The sequence below is a fragment of the Girardinichthys multiradiatus genome, chromosome 24 (genome assembly GCF_021462225.1).
Source record: "Girardinichthys multiradiatus isolate DD_20200921_A chromosome 24, DD_fGirMul_XY1, whole genome shotgun sequence".
In the NCBI taxonomy this organism is placed as follows: Eukaryota; Metazoa; Chordata; class Actinopteri; order Cyprinodontiformes; family Goodeidae; genus Girardinichthys; species Girardinichthys multiradiatus.
The window spans coordinates 18,221,616-18,247,354 of record NC_061816.1 but is presented as its reverse complement, the minus strand read 5'-3'; the positions used below and the strand labels follow the sequence as shown (position 1 = coordinate 18,247,354).

At 40.8% G+C, this 25,739-nt stretch overlaps 1 protein-coding gene across 5 annotated transcripts in view; it reads left to right on the top strand.

Moving 5' to 3' along the window:
* Nucleotides 1-25,739, top strand: part of scn1lab (sodium channel, voltage-gated, type I like, alpha b) — a 60,632-nt gene that overhangs the window by 15,285 nt on the left and 19,608 nt on the right. For 2 of the 5 annotated variants that reach the window (XM_047355848.1, XM_047355850.1), the window contains exons 3-17: nt 683-801; nt 1,065-1,154; nt 1,743-1,871; nt 2,935-3,026; nt 8,497-8,739; nt 10,157-10,220; nt 10,617-10,758; nt 10,900-11,106; nt 13,772-14,050; nt 14,484-14,825; nt 15,078-15,210; nt 15,376-15,614; nt 17,332-17,505; nt 21,369-21,725; nt 21,844-22,359. In XM_047355848.1, coding sequence (XP_047211804.1) covers nt 683-801; nt 1,065-1,154; nt 1,743-1,871; nt 2,935-3,026; nt 8,497-8,739; nt 10,157-10,220; nt 10,617-10,758; nt 10,900-11,106; nt 13,772-14,050; nt 14,484-14,825; nt 15,078-15,210; nt 15,376-15,614; nt 17,332-17,505; nt 21,369-21,725; nt 21,844-22,359 — 3,126 coding nt within the window. Of the gene's footprint in view, nt 1-682; nt 802-1,064; nt 1,155-1,742; nt 1,872-2,612; nt 2,705-2,934; nt 3,027-8,496; nt 8,740-10,156; nt 10,221-10,616; nt 10,759-10,899; nt 11,107-13,771; nt 14,051-14,483; nt 14,826-15,077; nt 15,211-15,375; nt 15,615-17,331; nt 17,506-21,368; nt 21,726-21,843; nt 22,360-25,739 lie in introns of those variants that run through there. The other 3 variants (XM_047355851.1, XM_047355849.1, XM_047355852.1) reach the window with 3 other exon arrangements.

Here is a 25,739-nt window from a genome sequence, read left to right as displayed (position 1 = left end):
CATGATAGCGGAGCTTTAATCTCCCAGCAGCAGCACACTGTTTTGATTCTCAGCCATGATTGTGTAGTTGCCCCTGCTGGAAGGGGAAGAGCTGAGTTTCTATGTCTGCAACACTGCAGTGCTGTGCTGCTTGGGGAGATGAAGCTGCTTAGTTTGTATGAATTTACTTTAAGCAATTGTTTTTTTTTTATATATCTCTAGTTTTGACAGCCTTAGAAACTTCCACTTCCAAAAGGAAGGTGAATACACCATAGACACAGGTAAAAAGAGCTAGCTGGGCCGATGTATGTCAGAAGCATCTGGGCTCCTAAAATGTGAAAGGTTTATACCGTCATGTATTTCATATGAGGTAGGAAAATTCTCAACAAATTAGTTTTCTTTATTGATTTGCAAAATAAGGTAATTTTTAATTTACAAAATCCAGATAAAACAAATTAGTATTGCATTACTGATTTAAAAGTCATTCAGAATATAAGTTTTAAAGTCCAGGAGATAATTAAAGGCATGAGCTGTTCCTCCTGTTAAATCATTGTGCTGAACCTAGCTAGTGTCTGGAAAAAGTCTCGTAACATACACACTCGCATGCAGACGAGTTTTCTTTGCAGTTTCCCTGTCTTCTGAAGAGCTACAGTGTTTTTTTTATGGTGCCAATCTAAACCTTCTTGTTCTTTTTGTCTTTCAGACCTTCATAGTATTGAATCGTGGGAAGGCAATCTTCCGTTTCAATGCCACTTCTGCCTTGTACATCCTAAACCCCTTCAATCCTCTGAGGAGGATAGCTATTAAAGTTTTAGTGCACTCATATCCTTTTCAGAGTTTGTGATGGATGCAGCTTGATTTGGATTAAAGGGTTTATCAGACAAAAGAGGGAATTAAAGGAGCTGCTGATGAAGACTTAATCTGTGGCTCAACTTTCTTTTTGATGTCCTTAGTTCCCATCGCTAAAATACAGATGAAGGGGGCAGTCAGGGTTAGTTAAAATGTTGTCTGGCTAGATGTTTTTTGACTGTTTTGATTGGTCTTTCAAGCAGCTGTTTCCTTCTGCACCTTAACTTTGTTTGTACGATGTTCAGCATGTTGATCATGTTCACCATTCTGACCAACTGTGCTTTCATGACCCTGAGTAACCCCCCAGAGTGGGCAAAGAATGTAGAGTAAGTAGACAGATGCATTTTGGGAGGTATTTATGGTCCTTGAGCATTTCAACATATTGTCATTTTACAAGCACAAACCTTTTTTGAGGGATTTGATGTGGCAGACCAACACAAAGCACCACAGTTGTGAACGATGTTGGAAAGTCGATGGAATGATCTACCAAATAAAACCAGAAAGCAGCTTCTTACTGTTACCTGCCAGCTACTAATGGGCTGTGATTTCACTTTTTTTGGACTAATTTACCAGTCACCCATGTAAATGTGGTGCTTATGCAATGTAAAGTATAGCCCTAGGGAGCTGATAGAAGTGCACACCGCACTTTTCAGATTGAGATTGGGAAACATTAATGAAAACAATGTATTTTTTGTTCCACTTTACAATTATACGCTACTTTCTGGTGGTCTGTCACATACAAATCCTAATAAAAAGCATTAAGGTTTGTGGTTGTAAGAACAGAGTTGAAGTCTTTTCCAGTGGACTGAATGTAACACATAGATTTGATTTTGCTCTGTCTCATTGTTGCAGCCAAATCCATCTTTCTCTCTGCATGTGTTCTCATTTCCTCTCTTCCTCACCTTGTTTCCCAGGTACACATTCACAGGGATTTACACCTTCGAGTCCCTAATAAAGATCCTGGCCAGAGGCTTTTGTGTGGGGAAGTTCACTTTCCTGCGGGACCCATGGAACTGGCTAGATTTCAGCGTCATACTCATGGCGTAAGTATGATGACAAGTCTTGTTAGGATCAGCCTAAAATGATCTGGCATAGATTAAGCAGCCAAAGGATTATAATGGTAATCAGCCCAGTGGCCTATTAGGTCCTAAATGTGAGAAAATGATCAGAAAGAATGGAGAGATGCAATGTAATCTGAAGTTTATTGGTGTGTGTTTTGAAAGCATGGCCAGGAATCGTAAATGTACTCTGTTATAATGGATAAGAGCCCCCAAAGCATGTACCTTGGCACATATTTGGATCACGCCTCAATGATTTTATCTATTTGTCTAAAAAGTGCAAGACGAAGCCTTGAGCATTATAGTGCATGCTTCTTTGTTGGTCTAGATTTTGTTGATGTTGAGATTTTTGATCACATTACTTCATAAATCTTATCTTATATTGTTTAGAGATGCACCGATCCGAATTTTGTGGCTCATTTCAAATCTTTGTCGTACTAATATTTTTGACATTCCTTTTTCTTTTTTAGAATGCTTTCAGATGTAATAGCAGCCTTCAAAATATGTTTCCTGCCTTCCTGCCATTAAATGATTTATATTAGGAGCAGAGGCGTCTTCTTCCCTCAGTAACAACACTGAAAAATGTTACCATGACCTGCTACTGTGTTCTCTGTTCAGAAAAAAGTAGATTTGTTTTGTTTAAGAGTTTTTAATTTATGATGCCTGGTTAAAAGAAGGATTATGCCTGTGCAATACTTTGTAGTAACTGTGCATTTAATCCTGCAGGTATATAACAGAGTTTGTAAACCTAGGCAATGTTTCAGCTCTGCGCACATTCAGAGTTTTGCGAGCTTTGAAAACTATCTCAGTAATACCAGGTAAGGGCGCCTGCTGCCAGCACTCCTGCCATTTGTCCTCTGTGTGTGACCGTTTGCCGTTCCCCCCTCTCCCCCTCCTCTTCCCGTGACCCTCCTTGTTGTCTTGTCACACCTCGTGTGTGGATGTCTGATCTGTGTATGCGCGTGTGTCTGTGGGTGCGTGTTCCACACCTTCCCCCCCAAACCCCCCTCATACCACCCTCCCCTCCCTCCCCTGCATTCCCTTACAGATATGTCACAGAGTTTGTGGACCTGGGCAATGTCTCAGCACTGCGAACCTTCAGGGTTCTGCGAGCCCTGAAAACAATATCAGTCATCCCAGGTGAGAGGGCCATCAAGGCCTGTAGGGTTAATATATAGTAATGGCTAACTGGCATTTCGCTAACATTCAAACCCATGCCCCCCTCTCAGCTCATCTCACTGTAGCTAAGCCTGGTGCTTGTCGCCGTCCCTCATGCTGCCTTTGTCCCAAGGCCAGTAAAAGCTGGAATCTGGCTCCAATCTGCACAGATTGACAGGATTCTTGGCTTTTAGACACATCCTTTAAGGCAGAATTCTTTTTGGTTGAAATCTATTCTTGCCTTGGGAGCCTTACAAGTAGTTTGTGCACTATTTATTTTTCCTTTTTGCATGAGACATTGCAAAAGCCGATTTTCTTGTGGCAAGCTCTTGTGTGTGTGTGTGTGTGTGTGTGTTTGTGTGTGTAGGGTTCCTCATTACCTTGTTTTCTTGTGCATGTGTTGTTCAATGTTGTGTGTTTTACGGTACAAATATGTGGTGAGTGGTAAGCTAATTACACAATAATGTAATTTACAAACTAACAAAAAGGTCACCTATATTTAGGGTCAGACGTTTACATTCACTAATACATCCATTGGCATGAATGGCATATTCATTTTGGACTGGGTGCATTTGAATCATTTTTTGAGGTGGAATTATTGCACAATTTTCAAAAACAATTTTAAATTTAATGCAAATTTTCTCTAATCCACACAGGGTAAGAATCATACAGAGATGTGCAAATATATACATACACGCCTACTGTTTGTTTAAATATCATTTACCAAGTTGTAGAGAAATTAAAGATTTTTTGTAACCATCATCAAGCTTCTGGCATAATTCCTGAGTTTTAGACTCTAGTTAAATTGGTTTGCTTCCTGGCACAGACTGGGTTTTTTAAGCATAGTTCATGAATCATTCAGTAGGGTTGAGGTCGAGGCAATCCCATAAGCTTATGAGTCCATTCCAAACTACTTTTGATGTCTGTTCTGGATCATTGTTCTGTTTGATGATCTAACAGGACAAAATGTCTGTGTTTTAACCTTCTATCTCTCTGATTGGAGGTAAAGTTATAAAAAGTTGGAGGTAGTCCTGCCCCTTCCTTATTGTCACTCCAATTTGTGCAATTCACCAGTACCTCTCACAGCGTAACAGAACTAGACATGATGCATTCTAAGGTTTGAAAGTCTCACATTGACTACATAGACTTCTTTCCATAGTAGCCAAACCTGCCCAATCTTCAAGAGTCTTTCATATTTCTGGCTGGATATTTAACCATTCTTCCTAACAGAAAAAACTGATCTTAGTTAACCTCTTTCCTGGCCTTGACCGTGCTTTTGAGCATAGTCTTTTGCTTTCTAATTGAAAACATTAAAACTGGACTGGCCTCAACCTGAACCCTGTTTAAAATGAAAGGACTATGCTTAAAAGCCAAGCCTGTGCCAGGAAAACAATCAATTTAAAGAAGCTTTACCATTTCTGATTGTTCAAATACACTCCCTGGCCAAAAGAAAGTCGCCACCAAAAAAAAAAGGTCACACACTCTAATATTTAATTGAACCGCCTTTAGCTTTGATTATGACACACATTTGCTGAGGTATTGTTTCGATAAGGTCCTGCAATGTCACCAGATTTATTTCCACCCAATGTTGCATTAATTTTTCACCAAGATCTTGCATTGATGATGGTAGAGTCTGACTGCTGCGCAAAGCCTTCTCCAGCACATCCCAACGATTCTCAATCGGGTTAAGGTCTGGACTCTGTGGTGGCCAATCCATGTGTGAGAATGATGTCTCATGCTCCCTGAACCACTCTTTCACAATTCAAGCCTGATGAATCCTGACATTGTCATCTTGGAATATGCCTGTGCCATCAGGGAAGAAAAAATCCATTGATGGAATAACCTGGTCATTCAGTATATTCAGCTGACCTCATTCTTTGAACACATACTGTTGCTGAACCCAGACCTGACCAACTGCAGCAACGCCAGATCATAGTACTGTCCCCACATACTTGTACAGTAGGCACTAGGCATGATGGGTGCATCACTTCACCTGCCTCTCTTCTTACCCTGATGCGCCCATCACTCTGAAACAGGGTAAATCTGGACTCATCAGAGCACATGACCTTCTTTCATTGCTCCAGAGTCCAATCTTTATGCTTCCTAGCAAATTGAAGCCTTTTTTTTCCGGTTAGCTTCACTGATTAGTGGTTTTCTTAAGGCTACACAGCTGTTCAGTCCCAATCCCTTAAGTTCCCTTCACATTGTGCGTTTGGAAATGTTCTTACTTTCACTATTAAACAGAGTTCTACTGTTGTTGTTCTTCGATTTGATTTCACCAAACGCTTAAGTGTCCGCCGATCACGATCATTCAGGATTTTTTTCCGTCCACATTTCTTCCTCAAAGACAATGGGTCCTTCCAGTTTTTATTAATGTGTTGGACAGTTCTTAACCCAATTTTGGTAGTTTCTGCAATCTCCTTAGATGTTTTCTCCGCTTGATGTATGTCAATGTTTTGACCCTTCTGAAACAGACTGACATCTTTTCCACGACCAAGGGTTGTGTCTTTCCACATGGTTGTTTAAGAAATGAGAAGTAATTTATTGCACCAGTTGGGGTTAAATAACTTGTTGCCTGCTGAAACATAATCGCCCATGCAGTAATTATCCAATGGGAGGCTCGTACCTATTTGCTTAGTTTAATCCAGGTGGTGACTTCTTTTTTGGCCAGACAGTGTATTTAGCCAGTGTTATGCAAGAAGCCTGTTGATGGCTTTGAAAAGTTTGTGGTTTCTTTGCAACTTGCTAAAGAAACATTTACCCAAATAGAGGAGCGGTGACATGTATATAGTTGTTCTATTATAATTTAGACTCAGTGTAGTTTAGGGAAAATCAACAATTAATTCTAACTTGTTAACTCAACTCTATTTTTAAAAATGTATTGAAGTTCTACGCATCATTTAAAACTCAGAATCACTGACACCCATGTTCGATGAGTGTATATGACCCTCTGATTGGCTCTTTACGTAAGGTTGATTGTCATCAAACATCTCTCTACCTGTTAAAACAATATATGAACCCTATTTAGCATCTGAGTAAAGCAGAGACATATACATTTAGAGCTTGACCCATGGAAACCAGTAACTAAATATAAACACAAAATGGTTTCCTAACCCTGACTGTCACCACCCTGGGAGGGAGTGGGATGGATTGAGTGGATGTAGAAATCTGTCATTAATTTAAATTTGGAGAGCTGCAAAAGTAAAAGGGAAGGTTTTAAAAGAAGAGGGTAGGGAATCCTGATGTGTTTGGCTAGGGACAATTAAATTAACCAAAAGACGGAGTGGAACATAGTACAAGATGGGGTGACAAAGATGAACAAGATTAAAAATGAGTATACTAGAGGCAGAGCTCTGGTTGAGTGGTTTAAGTCAAAGTTAGTGAGGCAAGACTGAGATGGTTTGGACATGTGAATAGGATGGATGGTGTGTATCTTGGACAAAGAATGTTGTATATGGAACTGAATTTATGCAACAGCTAATTTCTGTTCAGCATAGATCCAAGTTTCTGAGCTGGTGTCTCCCCCTCTACAAAACTGTGAGACTCATCTTTCCAAAACAAATCTAGTCCTTTATCTTGGTCAACAGTACAAGTATGGTCTGTGAATTCTGGCTAACAGCTGATCTGAAAGCAGATAGGTTAGTTGGCTTGCTCAAGGGTTAAGTGTTTTATTAGGCCTATTATAGTTTTGGGAATTAGGTTGGCTACTTTAAATACTTAATTTACCCTTAAAAAGCAATGAAAACATTGCTCCATAACAACAGTGCAGTGTGAATCTCAGCCTTTTTAGGTGAAGTAGTAAGACGCTTTCTGACGTAAAGCTGTAGATTTGCTTTAAATTCTCTTGGTTTTGTTCTTGTGCCAGTGCAAAGCATGTAGAACCAGTACCAGCACATGTTGGTGTTTTCGTATGTAAACAAATTGTGGAAGAATAGAGTTAACAAAACAAATGGAAAACATTTGCAACAAGAGTAGTGATAATATGGCAGTGCGTCGGTTCGCCAAGCATTGTTATCAAAAGAAAAATGATGACAGTTATCAGGTGTAGGTGTGAAATCTCTGTCCCCCTTTCCTTCACTCACCTGCAGCAAAAAGAACCAGTTACAGGGCCTTTTTAACTCCTTGTCATATTGCAACTACAGACTCAGTGTATTTTATTGGGATCTTATATGATAGACCGACACAAAACATGTGCATAAATAAGTGCAAGGAAATGTTACATGGTTTGAATTATTACCATTATTTATTTTGCAAAAAAACAATCTGAAAAATGTGTGTGTTTGTATTCATCCACCTGCAGTTCTTTGCAAGGCTTTTGAGATAAGTTTTTACCAGCTTTGTGCAAATGGAGATTGGAGATTTTGCACATTCTTCTTTGCAAATGAGCTCAAGCTCAGTCAAATTTCATCCAGAGGGTCAGACAACATCTCTGTTGTCTGTAGTTTGTCTCAAATTGTCATTTGAATTCAGTACCAGTTTCCCATCACATCTCACCAGCTTATTTGTCCCTGCTAGAGAGATGCACCCCCACAGCATGATACTGCAGTTTTAGTTTCCACCCCCACAGACAGCTCAGCAAACAGTTTTTGTTTGGAGGCCCAAAGGTTTGGTTTGGGTCTCATCTGAGCAGAGGTCCTCCTCCCTAATCTTTGCTCTGTTACTCTTCATGGCTCATGACAAACTGCAAAGAGGATTTCTTGAGGCTTTCTTTCAGCATGTTTTTTTATCTTGTCCCTCTTCTGTAGAGTCCAGATTAGTGCGGTGCATGATAAATAGTCCACAGTTTCTCCCACCTCAGCTTTGGATCTCTACTGCTCCTCCAGAGCCCGTTGGCTCCTTTGCTGTTTAATCCTGTCTTTGCCTGGCTTGTCGGTTTTACACTTGTGTAATTGGCGTTTTCAGAACAGAGCTCGGGGAGATGTTGCACAGGATTTTATTCATAGGTATGTGTGTACAAATTCATGGCAGGTTTTTCCAGTTTTTATTTTTAAAAACCATTTCAAAACCTTCTATCCATTTTCTTCTACTTAGAATTATGCACTACTTTGTGTCTGTCTATCAGATAAAATCTCATAAAAAAACAACCTGTACATTGTGTTGTGTCACACAAATATAAAATCCAGCATGTCTTGTGTCCTGGACTCTTGCAGCTCCAGTAAACACAGCTCACTTTAAAAGTTAAACTCAGATTTCTAAGTAAAGTTCTTGAAATGTTTCTAAAAAAAAAAAAAAACTTAGCAAAAATCAATTTTACATCAGCAGTGAAATTTGTCAGCCTGAATCCAGTATGACAGCAAACATTTCATACAGGAATTTTAACTGCAGAATCCCATGGCTGCCCGCTACTGTAAGCTCTTAATAACTGTGTCTCTCTGATCAAGCTATAATTTACAGTGACTAATCACTCTGTGATCTGCCTCCTCTTTGCCTCTTCACCCGCTCCCTCGTTTAGGCCTGAAGACCATAGTTGGCGCTCTGATTCAGTCTGTGAAGAAGCTGTCGGATGTGATGATCCTCACCGTGTTCTGCCTCAGCGTCTTCGCTCTGATCGGCCTGCAGCTCTTCATGGGCAACCTGAGGCAGAAGTGCGTGCGTGTGCTAAACTTCAACAACAACAGCAGCATCAACATCACTGGCAACGACACAGGTCCTTTCAATGCTACGCTAAACTGGACGGAGTACATCAGTGATGAGAGTAAGCCAAGTGATACAGTGTGAAAAGAAAGCTGCATGTCTCTTAAGGGCACATGTAGAGGGTTAACTGGGGTTAAGTTAGACCCCGCTGCAGACTGGCATCTTATGTACAGACATGGTTCTGGGTAGGGGCTGTTGGGGAGGTCGGACACACTGATTGGCTGCCATGATGCCGAGTGGCAGAAATGGCTTGGAGCGCGGGTTACACGTCTCGAATAAAAGCTCCCGGGAGAACGGGTCAAATGTATCGGATAATCATCACAACAATGAGAACCTCCACTTTTCGCCCCCTCACCAGTAGCCTTCATTGTCCTGTAGTCCATCTGTGTGCCATGAGCAGCCTAAAGTGGTGCAGGAGAGTGAGTCACTGACCGCCAGCAGGATATCAAGAAGACATGCACCCGCTACATGACAAGCTGAGGCATAGTCGCGACAAACAAGGCGAGAGATACAGCCAAAGCTGATTAAAATGAAGTTGTTGGGATATGGCTTGGCAACTGAATCGGATGGGGGATTTTATTTACAGTCATAGAAATAAACAAGTGCTTCTAACATCACATTAACACTTCTTTCAAGAATTTTTTTTTTTATCTAGACAGATATAAAAAGAAAAAAAAGCAGGATCTACAGTGCCATGCAAAAATATGTATACCACTTGAACTTTGTCACATTTATTCACATTACATCCACAAATGCCAGTGTATTTTATTGGGATGTTATGGACCAACATAATACAGTCCTTACTGTGAAGTGGAAGGAAAATATGATATATTGTTTTCAAATTCTTGGCATAAATGACAATCTGAAAAGTGTGGTTTTAGAGAGCATTGCGCAAACTGAATCAGAAAGATCAAGAAAGGCAACAGAAATGTCAGGCATAATGCATCCTCCTCAAAGTGAAATAGGGTGGTGGCAGTATCATGCTGTGGGGATTCTTTTTCTTTAGTATGGGGAGGAAAGATGGTCAGAATTGAGGAAAGATTGAGAAGAAAATGCCACTGGATGTAAAAGGTTGGTGGAAATAACACAAAGAAGCAGCTATAATTGCTCTTAAAAGGTGGTCTAATAAAATATTGACGGAAGGAGACTGAATAGAAAGACAAGCCACACTTTCAGATTTTTATTTGAAATATTTTTTTCAAACCACGTATCATATTCCTTCCATTTCAGCATTAATCACCTATTTGTGTTGGTCTATCAAATAAAATCCAAATAAAAAACTAGTTTTGTAGTTTGTAATTTTAACATCACTGAATATAAACTTGTTTCAAGCTGTAATCTTATTCTGCTCAGCACAGTGTTAATGCTTACTGATGAAAGTCATAGGATGCCTGTTCATCTCTGTCTGTTTAATATCTGCTGCCTCGCCTGTATGATGTGGCTCAGACTGTTGTCCTTCTGTCTCCCCTCGTCTTTAGATAATTATTATTACCTCCCTGGCCGTAGGGATGCTCTGCTCTGTGGAAATGGCAGCGGTGCAGGGTAAGACTTGACATGTTTTATTAATATGGCCAATTAGATGCAGAGCTGAGCATACACAGCTAGTGTCAACTCTAGAAATGCCTCAGTGGCGTGGCGAGCTTTAAAACTGCTAGTTTGCTTTTGCTTCTTTTGCTGCTTCTGATGTATTTGATGTTTTTTTTTTTCATATGCAGGAACAAGGGTTTTCTGTTTTCAAAGCATGGTTTTGCTGCTAGCTTCAAACAATGAAGAAATAATTATTATACAGCCAGTTAAAGTTTGGTGGCCCTGGATTTTAGTCATATGAGTCCCAAAAATCATCCATCTGGTGGTTGAACTTCACTGCTTGGTCATAAAATCTATCTTCATCAGTTTTTTTTTAATGTAAATCTGTGTAACTTATTTTGATTTTTAAAGACTCTGTCCAGAGGGCTTTGTATGTCTCAAAACGGGCCGTAATCCAGACTATGGCTACACAAGCTTCGACACATTCAGTTGGGCCTTCCTCTCCCTGTTCCGTCTCATGACGCAGGACTACTGGGAAAACCTCTACCAGCAGGTTTGTCGGAAAGTACATTTCATTGTCAATGCTCCAATTCCACAACCTCTAATGAAATAATGGAGAGAAAACAAAGAAAATAAAAATGTTAAAATTAAAACAGTTTATCTTTGTTTTTGTTCTTTATGTTGGTTATATCAGACTTTGCGTGCAGCAGGGAAGCCCTATATGATCTTCTTTGTGCTGGTGATCTTCTTGGGCTCCTTTTACCTCATTAACTTGATCCTGGCTGTGGTAGCCATGGCTTACGATGAGCAGAACCAGGCCACCATCGAGGAGGCTCAGCAGAAGGAGGAGGAATTCCAGGCCATGCTGGAGCAGCTGAAGAGGCAGCAGGAGGAAGCCCAGGCAGGACAATTTATTTTTTCCTATTCAACTTTACACTTACTCTGGCAACAGTAGCGCTTTGTATTGGTTAGATTCTTGATGAAGGCAGACATTTTGTGGTCTTTAAAAATTGGACAGCATGCAGAACATATTGGGCATTCTGATGTGTTTGGTTAGTTTTCAGTGTATGCAAAGTGCTCTGACTGGTATTTATTCTTTCACTGGGAGGCAGAGTTGCCTAGCAGACCCAGGGGTTTATTGTCTGATCTTTACCAGATTGTGAAATTATTTTTTTAAACCCAAGTGCACAAAACATACAACACACTCCAAAATGTCATTTATTGTTATGTTATTTATATAACAAAGATCGGTCTAAAATGGAAAAGAAATGGCAGTGAAAATCAATCTTAAACATGTCATGTTTTTCAAAGTAAATATTTTTCTTCTACTACTGACATAACACACACGAAGTCGGTAATGATCCAAGAAATACAAGGAAATCAGTCCAAACACAGTAGACAATAGATTACGTTATGTAAGTCGTCTGGCATGCTGAATAAGTTTAACCTAGTAGAAAAACCCTTCTATTTGGTAATGACAATTTCAAGATGTCTCCTAATTTAGTCTCTCATGGCTCAGATGTGATTTTTGAGAGCACTGGGTCAACTTGCCTTTTCACCAATTCTTGCCCTTATTTCTTACCCACATCTTGCTATTTCACGGCTTGCTCTTGCACATATTATTTAATTCAGTTACATGTTATTATCTGCATTTGTTCTAAAACACCATATTTCCATTTATTTTGGTTCTACTCTTAGCTAGGACCAGTTTGACCAGTATCACATGACATATTTTAAACCCCTGATTTAAACCAAAAATAACTAATATTGTACTTCAGGAAACCACATTTTCTTTACAGTAGACTTTGAGCAAATCATAGAAAGTAACTAAAAATCAAGTCCCCTGGAATGTGCAAATTGACACATTTTGTACCCAAAAAAGTTGGGTACAAAATTATCAAAGCTGGAAATGTATCAAATGGTAACGAGGCTCCCAATTTTGACCCATTTTCCCACACAAGTCTGATCTTCAGTTCTTTCCAGAGTGTTACACTTGGATTCAAATCAGGTGATTTGTCAAAGCCACCCTAGAAGCTTTTTTTCTTTATCTGAAACCATGTGTGAGTTTCAAAGGATGCCTGTTTGAAATGATTGTCTTGCTAAACCATTTCAACTTTATTTAATATATACTTAATCTAAATGAAGTCATCCAGTTCCATATGCTGGAAAAATAGCCTCACAACATGATGTTCCCCCCTCCAAACATTGGTGTTGGTATGGGGTTTTGGGTGGGAATGCGCAGCGACATTTCTCCTCCAAACAAAGTATGTGCAATCACACAGATATACATTTTTGACCCATTTGACCACGTTATAGTTTCCTGTTATTTAAAAGGCTTGTCCAAATAGTCTGCAGCTATCTTTAAACGCCAAAATCCTTTTTCTTCAGCAGTGGAGTCTTGTGTAGTGAGTCTGCATAGAGGCCATGTTGGCTGCATTTCTAAGCTCTCCCATCAGTAGTTTGTGATTTTCAAGTCCTCTGATTATTCTTTTGTCTTCTCTATCATGAAATCTTGAAAGGTGCACCTTAATGATGTTCTTCCCATGTATGGATTAAGGCCCCAGCACTCCTCACAAGAACATTTAGAAGTTAGGAAATGTATCTGTGACCAATCAGTGATCAGTATCTTTTGAAATAATAAGGTTGCTGAGGTCTTGAAGGAGCTTTTTGTTTTTTTACCCTTCACGAGATGCTTCTTCTGATATACTGTACCTTGGTACTGAAACAGTTTTTTATAGACCATCAATTAGGAATAAATCAACTAATATTAGTTTGCACTGGCACAAGGAAAAGGTTTCTGAACACTGGCAAGTTTCAGTGATCTCCTTGGCTTTTTTGTGCCTTTTTGTCAGCTTTTGTTTAGGTGTTTAATAATAATTTCCTGTGACAGTTTCTATGAGATGTTTGTGCTTATATCATTGGTGGTACATCAAAGACATCTTCTTCTGCGCTGCAGTGTTGTTTGTTTTCTGTCAGACCTCTGCTTCATCCTTTAATGGTTGGACACAGTCTTATCAGCCAAGTGGACATGCAGACACTGGTGACAGACATTTAAATCCTTGTTCCTTCGCTTTGTTTGCTTTGTGCTACATATGGGTAATTTCCAAGAGTAGAAAAAAAGATTTCTATGCATAAATATTTAAAGAAGTGTGTGATATATTTGGCATCGCTTTCACATTACAGGAGTTGGAGGTTATCAGTTCCAGCTTTAGCCTTATGTGGGAGCAGCTTATAGGAAAATAGAATGCCAGATTTTTATTCAGGCTCAGTCCATGTTGTAGTAAATTCAATTGAAAATATGTGTGGTGTTTTGTTAAATGCTGTCTAGATTCAGAGATTTATATGTCTCTCTTGCTTTCTAAAGCAAAGTGGATCTAACATACCCCTCCATCTATATGAATGTTTTGGCTTGGGTGAAAACATTCAGATGCCCATTTTTAGAAGTTGTCTGAGGCTGATTTGGCTCTTCATGCCAGACTCTCTCCTCCGCTCCTATCTAACGAGAGCCTCCGAGACAGGCACTGGGTCTCCATGACAACTGCCTCTGTGCTCTGATTGGCTGGCAGGTTGCCGCGGCAGCAGCGACAGAGAGCGGTGAGTACAGCGGGAGAGGGGGCCCCACCTCTGAGTCCTCTTCGGGGACGTCCAAGCTGAGCTCGAAAAGTGCCAAGGAGCGACGCAACAGGCGGAAGAAGAGAAAGCAGCGAGAGGAGGAGGAGGAGAGGGGCGTGTGCGACAAGTTCCATAAGTCTATGTCTGAGGACAGCATCAAGAGGTCCAGCTTCCGCTTCTCCATCGATGCCAACCGGCTTTCCTATGAAAAACGATGCTCCTCACCCAACCAGGTAAATTCTAACTTTACACAGGAGGTTGATCATAGACTGAAAAGAATATTTAATGAAACTTGACAAGTGTGGAAAAGGTGAAAATAAAAAAAAGGAGCAGGTATAACAATGTATAGTGCCTTGCAAAAGTATTTACACACCTTGAACATTTCCACATTGTGTAGCATTATAATACCAACCTTTAATACAAAGTATTAAATAGCATTGTGAAGTGGAGGGAAAGTGATACATGGTTTTCAAAATATTTACAAGCACAAATCTGAAAAGTGTGGCATGCTTTTGTATTCATCCCCCTTTTACTCTGATTACCTTAAAGAAAATCCTGTCACCTTGTCTCACATGGGACTTTGACTGAAATGCACAGCCTTTTTTATGAGTTCAACTGTTCTCTCAGCAACTCTGTAACACCACGTTTCTATTCTCTCTTCTCTAGTCTCTCCTCAGTGTCCGTGGTTCCCTCTTCTCACCTCGAAGGAACAGCCGTGCCAGCCTCTTTAGCTTCCGTGGCCGAGCCCGCGACATGGGCTCAGAAAACGACTTCGCTGACGACGAACACAGCACCTTTGAGGAGAGCGACAGTCGCCGAGGGTCCTTGTTCTTGCCACGGCGCCTTGAGCGGCGCTGCAGCGCTGTCAGCCAGATAAGCCTTGGGGCGCCACGGATTGTGTTACCTGTCAATGGAAAGATGCACTGCTCTGTAGACTGCAATGGTGTGGTGTCGCTGGTCGGTGGAACATCTGTTACAACCTCTCCTGTAGGTCTCCTGCTGCCTGAGGTGACTTAATGTTTTTATGGTTTATTTTCACATTTACCTCCTTACAGTTTGGTTTATTCCCATCCTTTTATTCCAATTTTGTTCCAAAAACACTTGTCTTACTAATTTCCATCCAAAAAATATACATCTCTTACAACTAAGCCAAGGAAACAAGTAAGAAAGACTCAGGACTTATCCGGGAAGCAAATGATAACATGACATGAAATAAAATAAAAAATACTGACTGATTAAGATTTTATTTTTTAATATTAGGGAACAACAACAGATACTGAGAAAAAGAAACGCAGATCAGGATTCCTCCAGCCATCCATGGACTATTTGGATGAACCAGGGGGCCGACAGAGAGCCATGAGTGTGGCCAGTATACTCACCAACACCATGGAAGGTCAGCATCTTTCTGCGCTTCTTGTTTTAAGCTTACTTTTTTCACTTTTGTTGTTCATCGTGTCTGTATATACAGCCAGGGTGAGGAGACAACATATTAAGAGAAAAGGTTGAATCCTGTGCAAATATTTTAGATTGTTTTTAAAGAATACTCCTCTTTCTCCAGAGCTCGAAGAGTCAAGACAGAAGTGCCCGCCTTGTTGGTATAGATTTGCCAACACTTGTCTGATATGGGACTGTTGTCCTGCATGGTTAAAAATCAAAGAGGTTGTTAGCATGGTGGTCATGGACCCCTTTGTGGATCTAGCAATCACCATCTGCATCGTCCTCAACACTCTTTTCATGGCCATGGAGCACTACCCAATGACTAAAGAGTTTGATAACCTCCTTTCAATTGGAAACCTGGTAAGTGTTTATTATGCTTTACTATACAGGTCCTTCTCAAAATATTAGCATATTGTGATAAAGTTCATTATTTTCCATAATGTCATGATGAAAATTTAACATTCATATATTTTAGATTCATTGCACACTAACTGAAATATTTCAGGTCTTTTATTGTCTTAATACAGATGATTTTGGCATACAGCTCATGAAAACCCAAAATTCCTATCTCACAAAATTAGCATATCATTAAAAGGGTCTCTAAACGTGCTATGAACCTAATCATCTGAATCAACGAGTTAACTCTAAACACCTGCAAAAGATTCCTGAGGCCTTTAAAACTCCCAGCCTGGTTCATCACTCAAAACCCCAATCATGGGTAAGACTGCCGACCTGACTGCTGTCCAGAAGGCCACTATTGACACCCTCAAGCAAGAGGGTAAGACACAGAAAGACATTTCTGAACGAATAGGCTGTTCCCAGAGTGCTGTATCAAGGCACCTCAGTGGGAAGTCTGTGGGAAGGAAAAAGTGTGGCAGAAAACGCTGCACAACGAGAAGAGGTGACCGGACCCTGAGGAAGATTGTGGAGAAGGGCCGATTCCAGACCTTGGGGGACCTGCGGAAGCAGTGGACTGAGTCTGGAGTAGAAACATCCAGAGCCACCGTGCACAGGTGTGTGCAGGAAATGGGCTACAGGTGCCGCATTCCCCAGGTCAAGCCACTTTTGAACCAGAAACAGCGGCAGAAGCGCCTGACCTGGGCTACAGAGAAGCAGCACTGGACTGTTGCTCAGTGGTCCAAAGTACTTTTTTCGGATGAAAGAAAATTCTGCAAGTCATTTGGAAATCAAGGTGCCAGAGTCTGGAGGAAGACTGGGGAGAAGGAAATGCCAAAATGCCAGAAGTCCAGTGTCAAGTACCCACAGTCAGTGATGGTCTGGGGTGCCGTGTCAGCTGCTGGTGTTGGTCCACTGTGTTTTATCAAGGGCAGGGTCAATGCAGCTAGCTATCAGGAGATTTTGGAGCAATTCATGCTTCCATCTGCTGAAAAGCTTTATGGAGATGAAGATTTCATTTTTCAGCACGACCTGGCACCTGCTCACAGTGCCAAAACCACTGGTAAATGGTTTACTGACCATGGTATCACTGTGCTCAATTGGCCTGCCAACTCTCCTGACCTGAACCCCATAGAGAATCTGTGGGATATTGTGAAGAGAACGTTGAGAGACTCAAGACCCAACACTCTGGATGAGCTAAAGGCCGCTATCGAAGCATCCTGGGCCTCCATAAGACCTCAGCAGTGCCACAGGCTGATTGCCTCCATGCCACGCCGCATTGAAGCAGTCATTTCTGCAAAAGGATTCCCGACCAAGTATTGAGTGCATAACTGTACATGATTATTTGAAGGTTGACGTTTTTTGTATTAAAAACACTTTTCTTTTATTGGTCGGATGAAATATGCTAATTTTGTGAGATAGGAATTTTGGGTTTTCATGAGCTGTATGCCAAAATCATCCGTATTAAGACAATAAAAGACCTGAAATATTTCAGTTAGTGTGCAATGAATCTAAAATATATGAATGTTAAATTTTCATCATGACATTATGGAAAATAATGAACTTTATCACAATATGCTAATTTTTTGAGAAGGACCTGTACCTTAAAAATGCAAGGAGTCTGTTAGCCATCAGTCATGTTGCAGATTTGGGTTCAGCTTTTCCTTTCTTTTCATTTTAGGTGTTCACAGGGATCTTCACAGCGGAAATGTGCTTCAAGATCATTGCCCTGGATCCTTACTATTACTTTCAGGAGGGCTGGAACATCTTTGATGGTATCATTGTTAGTCTCAGTCTCATGGAGCTCGGCTTGGCTAATGTAGAAGGCCTGTCTGTGCTCAGGTCCTTCAGACTGGTAAGATTTATTTATATACATTTTAAAAGCCTGGTAACAATGCATAAAAAAACCCTAGTAGAACATTCTTGTTGGTCTAGAGCAGGGGTTCTTAAATATTTTCAGCCTGAGACCCCCAAAATAACAGTAGAGACTGGTAACCCTTTATTGGTGACCTGGCGACCCCCTGAAAATACATAGAATTATTTCATTCTATATTTGTTTATTAATCGAATAAATAGGTATAGGTGGCACAGTTGGTAGCACTGTTGCCTTGCAGCAAGAAGGTCCTGGGTTCGATTCCCGGCCGGGGGTTTTTCTGCATTGAGTTTGCATGTTCTCCCCATGCATGCGTGGGTTGTCACCGGGTACTCCAGCTTCCTCCCACAGTCCAAAGACATGCCTGTTAATTGGTCTCTCTAAGTTGCCCTTAGGTGTATGAATGAGTGTGTACATGCTTTTTATGTGTTGCCCTGCGGTGGACTGGCGACCTGTCCAGGGTGTACCCCGCCTCTCGCCCGTAGACTGCTGGAGGCACCAGCTTCCTCACGACCCACTATGGAATAAGCGGTAGAAAATTACTGACTGAATTAAAATAAATAAATGTTACAATTTAATAGGACATTTAATAGTACATTTATTTATTTCGTGATATAATAAACTTAATTTTGTCCATTTTGGCCCTCTATATGCCTCAGGTTTTGACATCACAATGATTCTGATAATCACCTCGCCATCCTCCGCTTGGTTTCTTGTGACTCTCACTATGGAAACCTCTGGTCTAGATCTGATATGATCTTTATTTTTGTGTCTGGTTGATTTAGTCATATGTTTTGGATCATAAAAACCCATTTCATTTTTCCGGAAGAAACCATCTGGTTTTCTTTAGCATTGCCTAGTTTAAGGTGCCATTTATGACTAATAAGGTTCATGGGCCCTTTAAAAGAGAAACAGCCCCACACAATAACAGATCTGCTCCCATACTTAACAGTCGGCACAAGGTGGTTTTCCACAGATTTATTCTTTGATTCTCACCAATTCACTGGGATTTTTGTTTCTTCAGTTTTGGTAAAAAGTGTATTTTCTTTAACCTGACCAAAGGCAATGTTAGACCTTTTACATTTGTGATGGTAGGACAGAAAATGCTTTTTCCTGGTATGCTACCTAAACTACTGGTTGGCATGTAGTTAACGTCTCATGGTTGTTATGGTGAAGTGATGACACCAAGATGCTACTTTTTGTTGCAGTTTGTGACAGTAAGTGATAGAGAGTTGGTTTTGTTTTACCTTTTTTTCTGGGGAAAGATAAACTTGGTTCCTCTACCAACCAGTTTTTTTCTCAGCTGCAGGTATTTTAAAATTCTTAATCATTTCTGTATCATAAATTTAAGGAAGGTATCAATTTTCTTGTTGCTATATCAGGAACTCTTGTTGAGCTGCTTCCACTGTTGTCATGCTCCCTCTCACCTAGCTTGTTAAATCTTCTGTGTGCTCTTATATTTTTGGCATGGGCAGAGGAGGAGCGTGAAGAGATTCTGAGTTTCAAGCAAACTGGTTGCTATGAAAATTTATACTCATGTTAATATGTTTTTGACATAGAACAAAGCATCAAATAAAAATTTTATTAAATGCTCCCTTATAATTTTTTTTAACAGGATTTTCTAGAAATGTTGAAAGTCTGGCACCAGTGATTTTCTGAAACTTACCAATCACTTCACATATTAACATGTAGATGTTTTCCCACACATAATTAATGTGGGGGATTAAGGTACTGTAATACAAGTTTAGTTTATTGTAAGCCTTTTTAAAATTCACTATTCACTTATTTTTACTATGGTTACCAATAATGCTAAAGGGATTTCTTTATATTATATTTCTCATCTTGAAGTAACAAAATAATTAATTATATTGCTTTACTGTTTAAATGTATTTATTTAACGAAAACAAAAAGTGTAAAATCTAAAATGGCATGAGGTATTAACTGATTTTGGGTTGTATTAAGCATTTTTTACATTCACAAGTTTTCTTTCTTTACCTAATTATAGCAGTCACAATCACAATACATAAAATACACTAAATAAAATGTATTATATATTTAATTTATGTTGTTTTTGTGTGTGTGTGTGCGTGTGTGTATATATATGTGTATATATATGTATATATATATATATATATATATGTATATATATGTGTATATATATATATATATATATATATATATATATATACACTGCTCTAAAAAAAAGGGAAGACTTAAACAACACCATATAACTCCAAGTGAATCAAACTTCTATAAAATCAAACTGTCCACTTAGGAAGCAACACTGATTGACAATCAATTTCAAATGCTCTTGTACAAATGAAATAGACAACATGGGGAAATCTTTGGTGATTAGCAAGACACTCAATAAAGGAGTGGTTCTGCAGGTTGGACCACAGACCACTTCTCAGTACCTATGTTTTCTGGCTGATGTTTTGGTCACTTTTGAATGTTGGTGGTGCTTTCATACTCGTGGTAGAATGAGACGGACTCTACAACCCACACAAGTGGCTCAGATAGTGCAGCTCATCCAGGATGGCACATCAATGCGAGCTGTGGCAAGAAGGTTTGCTGTGTCTGTCAGCGTAGTGTCCAGAGCCTGGAGGCGCTACCAGGAGACAGGCCAGTACACCAGGAGACGTGGAGGAGGCCGTAGGAGGGCAACAATCCAGCAGCAGGACCGCTACCTCCACCTTTGTGCAAGGAGGAACAGGAGGAGCACTGCCAGAGTCCTGCAAAATGACCTCCAGCAGGCCACAAATGTGCATGTGTCTGCACAAACAGTTAGAAACCGACTCCATGAGGATGGTATGAGGGCCCGACGTCCACAAATGGGGGTTGTGTTCACAGCCCAACACCGTGCAGGACGCTTGGCATTTGCCTGAGAACACCAGGATTGGCAAATTCACCACTTTCACAGATGAAAGCAGGTTCACACTGAGCACATGTGACAGACGTGACAGAGTCTGGAGACACCATGGAGAGAGATCTGCTGCCTGCAACATCCTTCAGCATGACCAGTTTGGCAGTGGGTCAGTAATGGTGTGGGGTGGCATTTCTTTGGAGGGCTGCATGGTCCTCCATGTGCTCGCCAGAGGTATCCTGACTGCCATTAGGTACCGAGATGAGATCCTCAGACCCCTTGTGAGACCATATGCTGGTGCGGTTGGTCCTGGGTTCCTCCTAATACAGGACAATGCTAGACCTCATGTAGCTGGAGTGTGTCAGCAGTTCCTGCAAGAGGAAGACATTGAAGCTATGGACTGGCCCGCCTGAACCCCAGACCTGAATCCGATTGAGCACATCTGGGACATCATGTCTCGCTCCATCCACCAACGTCACGTTGCACCACAGACTGTCCAGAAGTTGGCGGATGCTTTAGTCCAGGTCTGGGAGGAGATCCCTCAGGAGACCATCCACCGTCTCATCAGGAGCATGACCAGGTGTTGTAGGGAGGTCATACAGACACGTGGAGGTCACACACAATACTGAGCCTCATTTTGACTTGTTTTAAGGACATTACATCAAAGTTGGATCAGCCTCTAGTGTGTTTTTCCACTTTATTTTTGTGTGTGACTCCAAATCCAGGCCTCCATTGGTTAATACATTTGATTTCCATTGATGATTTTGTGTGATTTTGTTGTCAGCACATTCAACTTTATACAGAACAAAGTATTCAATGAGAATATTTCATTCATTCAGATCTAGGATGTGTTATTTCAGTGTTCCCTTTATTTATTTTTTTAGCAGTATATATATATATATATATATAACACATTGCTTTTTATCTATTATGATCTTCCTCCATAATGTGACTCATACTGGTAATTTCTTTCTTTAATCAGCTGCGGGTCTTCAAACTAGCCAAGTCCTGGCCCACTCTTAACATGCTGATCAAGATCATCGGTAACTCAGTGGGCGCCCTGGGCAACCTTACTCTCGTGCTGGCGATCATCGTGTTCATCTTTGCTGTGGTTGGCATGCAATTATTCGGTAAAAGCTACAAAGAGTGCGTGTGCAAGATTTCGGACGACTGTGAGCTTCCGCGCTGGCACATGCATGACTTCTTCCACTCCTTCCTCATCGTGTTCCGGGTGCTGTGCGGGGAATGGATTGAGACTATGTGGGACTGCATGGAGGTGGCAGGACAGACGATGTGCATTATTGTCTTCATGATGGTCATGGTCATCGGAAACCTAGTGGTACGACCTTTTGCCATTTTTATGTATCTCTTTGTAAGGATCTGAGGTTCTTGTTTTGCTTGACAAATGACAATAATTTAGTTTCAACTTTTCATGTGCAATCTCTCTTTCCTTTCAGGTTCTCAACCTTTTTCTTGCCCTCCTCCTGAGCTCATTCAGTGCAGACAACCTGGCAGCCACTGACGATGACAGCGAGATGAACAACCTGCAGATTGCTGTTGGACGCATCCAGCGTGGGATTTCATATGTCAAAACCAAAGTGCGACAGTTTCTCCAGAGCCTCTGCTCTGGCGGAGGTAAGGGATCTGGGCTGACTGAGGAGAGCAAACCCCTGGATGATCTGCAAAGCAACGGAAAGGGCAACTGCATTTCTAACCACACCCCATTGGAGATCACCAAAGACCCCAGTTTGATGTACATGATGGAGGGCAACGGGAAGCCAGGAGGGCTGGTGGTTGGGGTAGGTGGGGATACCACAAACAAGTACCCAGTGGAGGAATGCGACTATATGTCCTTTATTCACAACCCCAGCCTGACAGTGACTGTGCCCATCGCTGTGGGCGAGTCAGACTTTGAAAACTTAAACACTGAGGATTTTAGCAGCGACTCTTCTGACGTGGAGGGCAGCAAAGAGGTAAGATGGCTATGTGGCTGAAGCCTCCGTCAGCTTGCAAAAGTCACATTAGCATCTTTTGTAAGCTTAATTATCCCATAATGTCTGCATTAATTAATACACAACACAAATGGGTGTGTGAATATATCTGCTATTGGATTGAAATGGCCTTTTCAGACAATTATCTGACAGTCAAGCAGTTTGAAAATAACACAAGTGCTGACTCATATGTATATGCGTCATAATGTGCTGTGCTGAAGCAATCTTATCTTAACCCTAAGAATCCTGGCAGCCATGACAAAATGAGACTCAGATTAGTCTTAGTCTAGAGTACAGTTTTATTTTTTATCATTAAGCTGCATAACTCAGTATTTTGGAGATGGCTGATTTACCAGTACACTTTGTAAACACATTTTTAAGTTTTGTCTTACTACATTCATATTTGTTTCATCTTAGAAAGATGATGGCTTTGTGTTTAGATAAAATGAAAACATACAAAAAACAACTAGTATTTTAAAAGACTTACTTGCATCCAGTGTCTTGCAAAGAATTAATCACACTTGAACATTTTCACATGTTGTCACAGTTTCTGTGTATATCATAAGGATTTATGTGACAGACCAACACAAAGCAGAGCAAAATTATGAAGAGGAAATAAGTGTTGTGGTCGAAGGAGACAAAAAAAAAAAAACCTACATGCGAAATACTCTGTTTTAAGAAAACCTAACATTGCACATCACCCTGAACACACTGTCCTAAAGGTTACAAAATAGTGGCAGCATCATTCTATAGGGTGGTTTTCTTCAGCAGGTGCACAGATGCTGGTAAGAGTTGATGAAGGGGGGCTGAGTACAAATTCCAACCACAGTACTCTGATTTCTAAAGCCGACCTCCACAGCTCAGATTGTAAAAATTTGTCAACACGACAACTATGAGTTGAGCACACTAAAATCTGCTCTTAATTGCAGATTGGCATGAATAAATCAAACATGTTGAAGAGAGAGTTCTGGTTAGTTGGAACTAAAAGTGAACGTTTTGGCCTCCATGCAAAATACTGTGTAGTGGGAAATTAAGACTACACATTAAACTGAACACACCTCAGTGAAACAGCATCATGCTGTCAGGAGACGAAGATGAAAGGGTAAAAAAAGAAGAAAGGGAGAGAGGTAGATCAAAACCCTAAAAAGGAGATAAGAGAAGAGAGAAAGAAGGATAAAGAGAATACAAGACCCTAGAAGTCTGCTTCTACACTTGCAGAAGGAGAGAGAGAGAGAGAATGAAACCACAGGGACAAACATATTATGCATATAAAACAACAGCAACGTTACTGAAAAGTACACAGGACTAATTAATACAAGATGTATGTAGTGTCAACCGCAGCTCAAAATAGAGTATATCTGAATATCTGTGCATCTGTAAACACCTAAATCCAAACACCTGTGGGTGTATGTGGGAGCAAGGTTTTGTACATAAGGTTTTTCCATAACAATATAACCGTGAGGAGCTACAGACCTGCCCCCTAGGACCTCAGGCAGACATGGAGGAGATTGGAGCCACAAATATCCCAAGGCCCCCAGAGCACGGGAACCTTGGGGGCACCACCCAGCAACCACAGTGCAGAAGCCCCTAGGAGCTGCAGCATCGAGCCCACAGGACCCACCGGCAGCCGGTTACGCCGGAGCAGATCCAGCAATGGACCCTGAGACATGAGACCCAAGGGCACACTGCTCCCCAGCAGAGGTCCAAAAGAGCCAGGAGGTCAATGACCCGTCAAGCATTCACTGGAAGTGAGTCGATACCCAACCCCGGACACCAAAAACAATCAACGCACCGGTAGGTGGAGGCACCAGCCACCGGCAGGGATTGTGACAGGCGGGGAAATAGGCCCCACATTTGATGGGGTTCTAAGATGATCCAGAAACGGGGGCAGCCCAAGACTCAGCCTGACAGAAAAATGGGCACACAGTCACAATCACACGTTCCCACCCTTATGTGTATACATACAAACACTCACACCCCCACACCCAAAGAAAGAATACACGCTTTTCTTTTTCAAGGACAAAAAAACAGTTAGTGGTATGTCTTTAAACTGTTAAAAACTGTTAAAAACTGTTTAAAAATGAGAATTGATAAGAAGCTTACTGTCCTGCAGGACAGCAACCCCTTATTCACCCACAGAGCTAATATGAAAGAATTTAGATGAAAGCATATTAATATTCAGGTCAAGTTCGAAATCCAACTGAGAATCTATGGTAAGACTCGAATATTGATGTTCATAGACACTTTCTCTATAAACATAGAGAAATTTTAAAAACCTTGTATCATTTTTCTTGGCCTTTACAATTATGAACTACTTTGTGTTGGTCTATCCCAAAAAATCCCAGACAAATACATAGAGGTTCATGGTTGTAATATAACAAAATGTAGATTAAAAACTTCAGGTGAGGTTAAATACTTTTGCAAGGCACTGTAAAACACAATTTTAGATTAGTTGCCTTTTTGTTTTCTGTTGTCAAGCTGATAGAGCTTTGGGTCTGTGGTCCCTGGTGATGGGAATCTGTCATTGTGGGTGTGGTGCCAGTTCCCTGTGATTCAGAACAACCCAGGAGTCTATTTCTGGCCATGACACCACATGCTCCATATATGGATCAGTTGTCACAGCTGCTCTTTACATGCTGTATGCTAAAAACAAAAGCAAGACATGTTCATGTTTAGTAAACCTATATTTGCTTAGTGACACCAACATGTGCCTTGTGTTTGATTTAATTATTTCTTAAATAAATTTAAGGGAATATGTATGTCTCTGAGACGAATACATTTCCTAAATGTAACCTTATGAAATGGCCAGTAACTGCAGACATGATGTTGTTTGCTGGCTTTAGTGCATATGACTTACTGTGTTTAACCTCCTCATTTGTTATTACAGCTGTTTCACAGGCGTGCTCAAGGTTTTCAGTGAGAAGAAACTTGTAAGATCACTTTATTGCACTAACCATGAGGACTGCCTATGCCATTTACAGACAAACATATTTTTCTCATACCTTCAATGGATTGCCCATTTTCGTTCCATGCCTGGTCTGCCCTTCGACCCCCTTAGCCACCTCCCCACCCCGCCATCTTTTCTTTATACCCCTCCTTGCCCCATTTAGCAGCACACTCAATGCTGTGATCATTTTTCCCCCTTAATCCCCTTTCCCCTCTCATAATTAACCTCAAGGCATCAGGCTGTATTGCAGTTACAAACCATTATGAATGAGCACCCTTATATCCATTGATAGACAAACTCATCTAACATAATGTTTGCTTTGGGTTTCATTGCTTGGTTTTGACTTGGTTTTGGGACTTGATTGGCATCCAACACTCTGAGCTTGAGAATGAAGGAAGAGAGGAGGCGGAGGAGA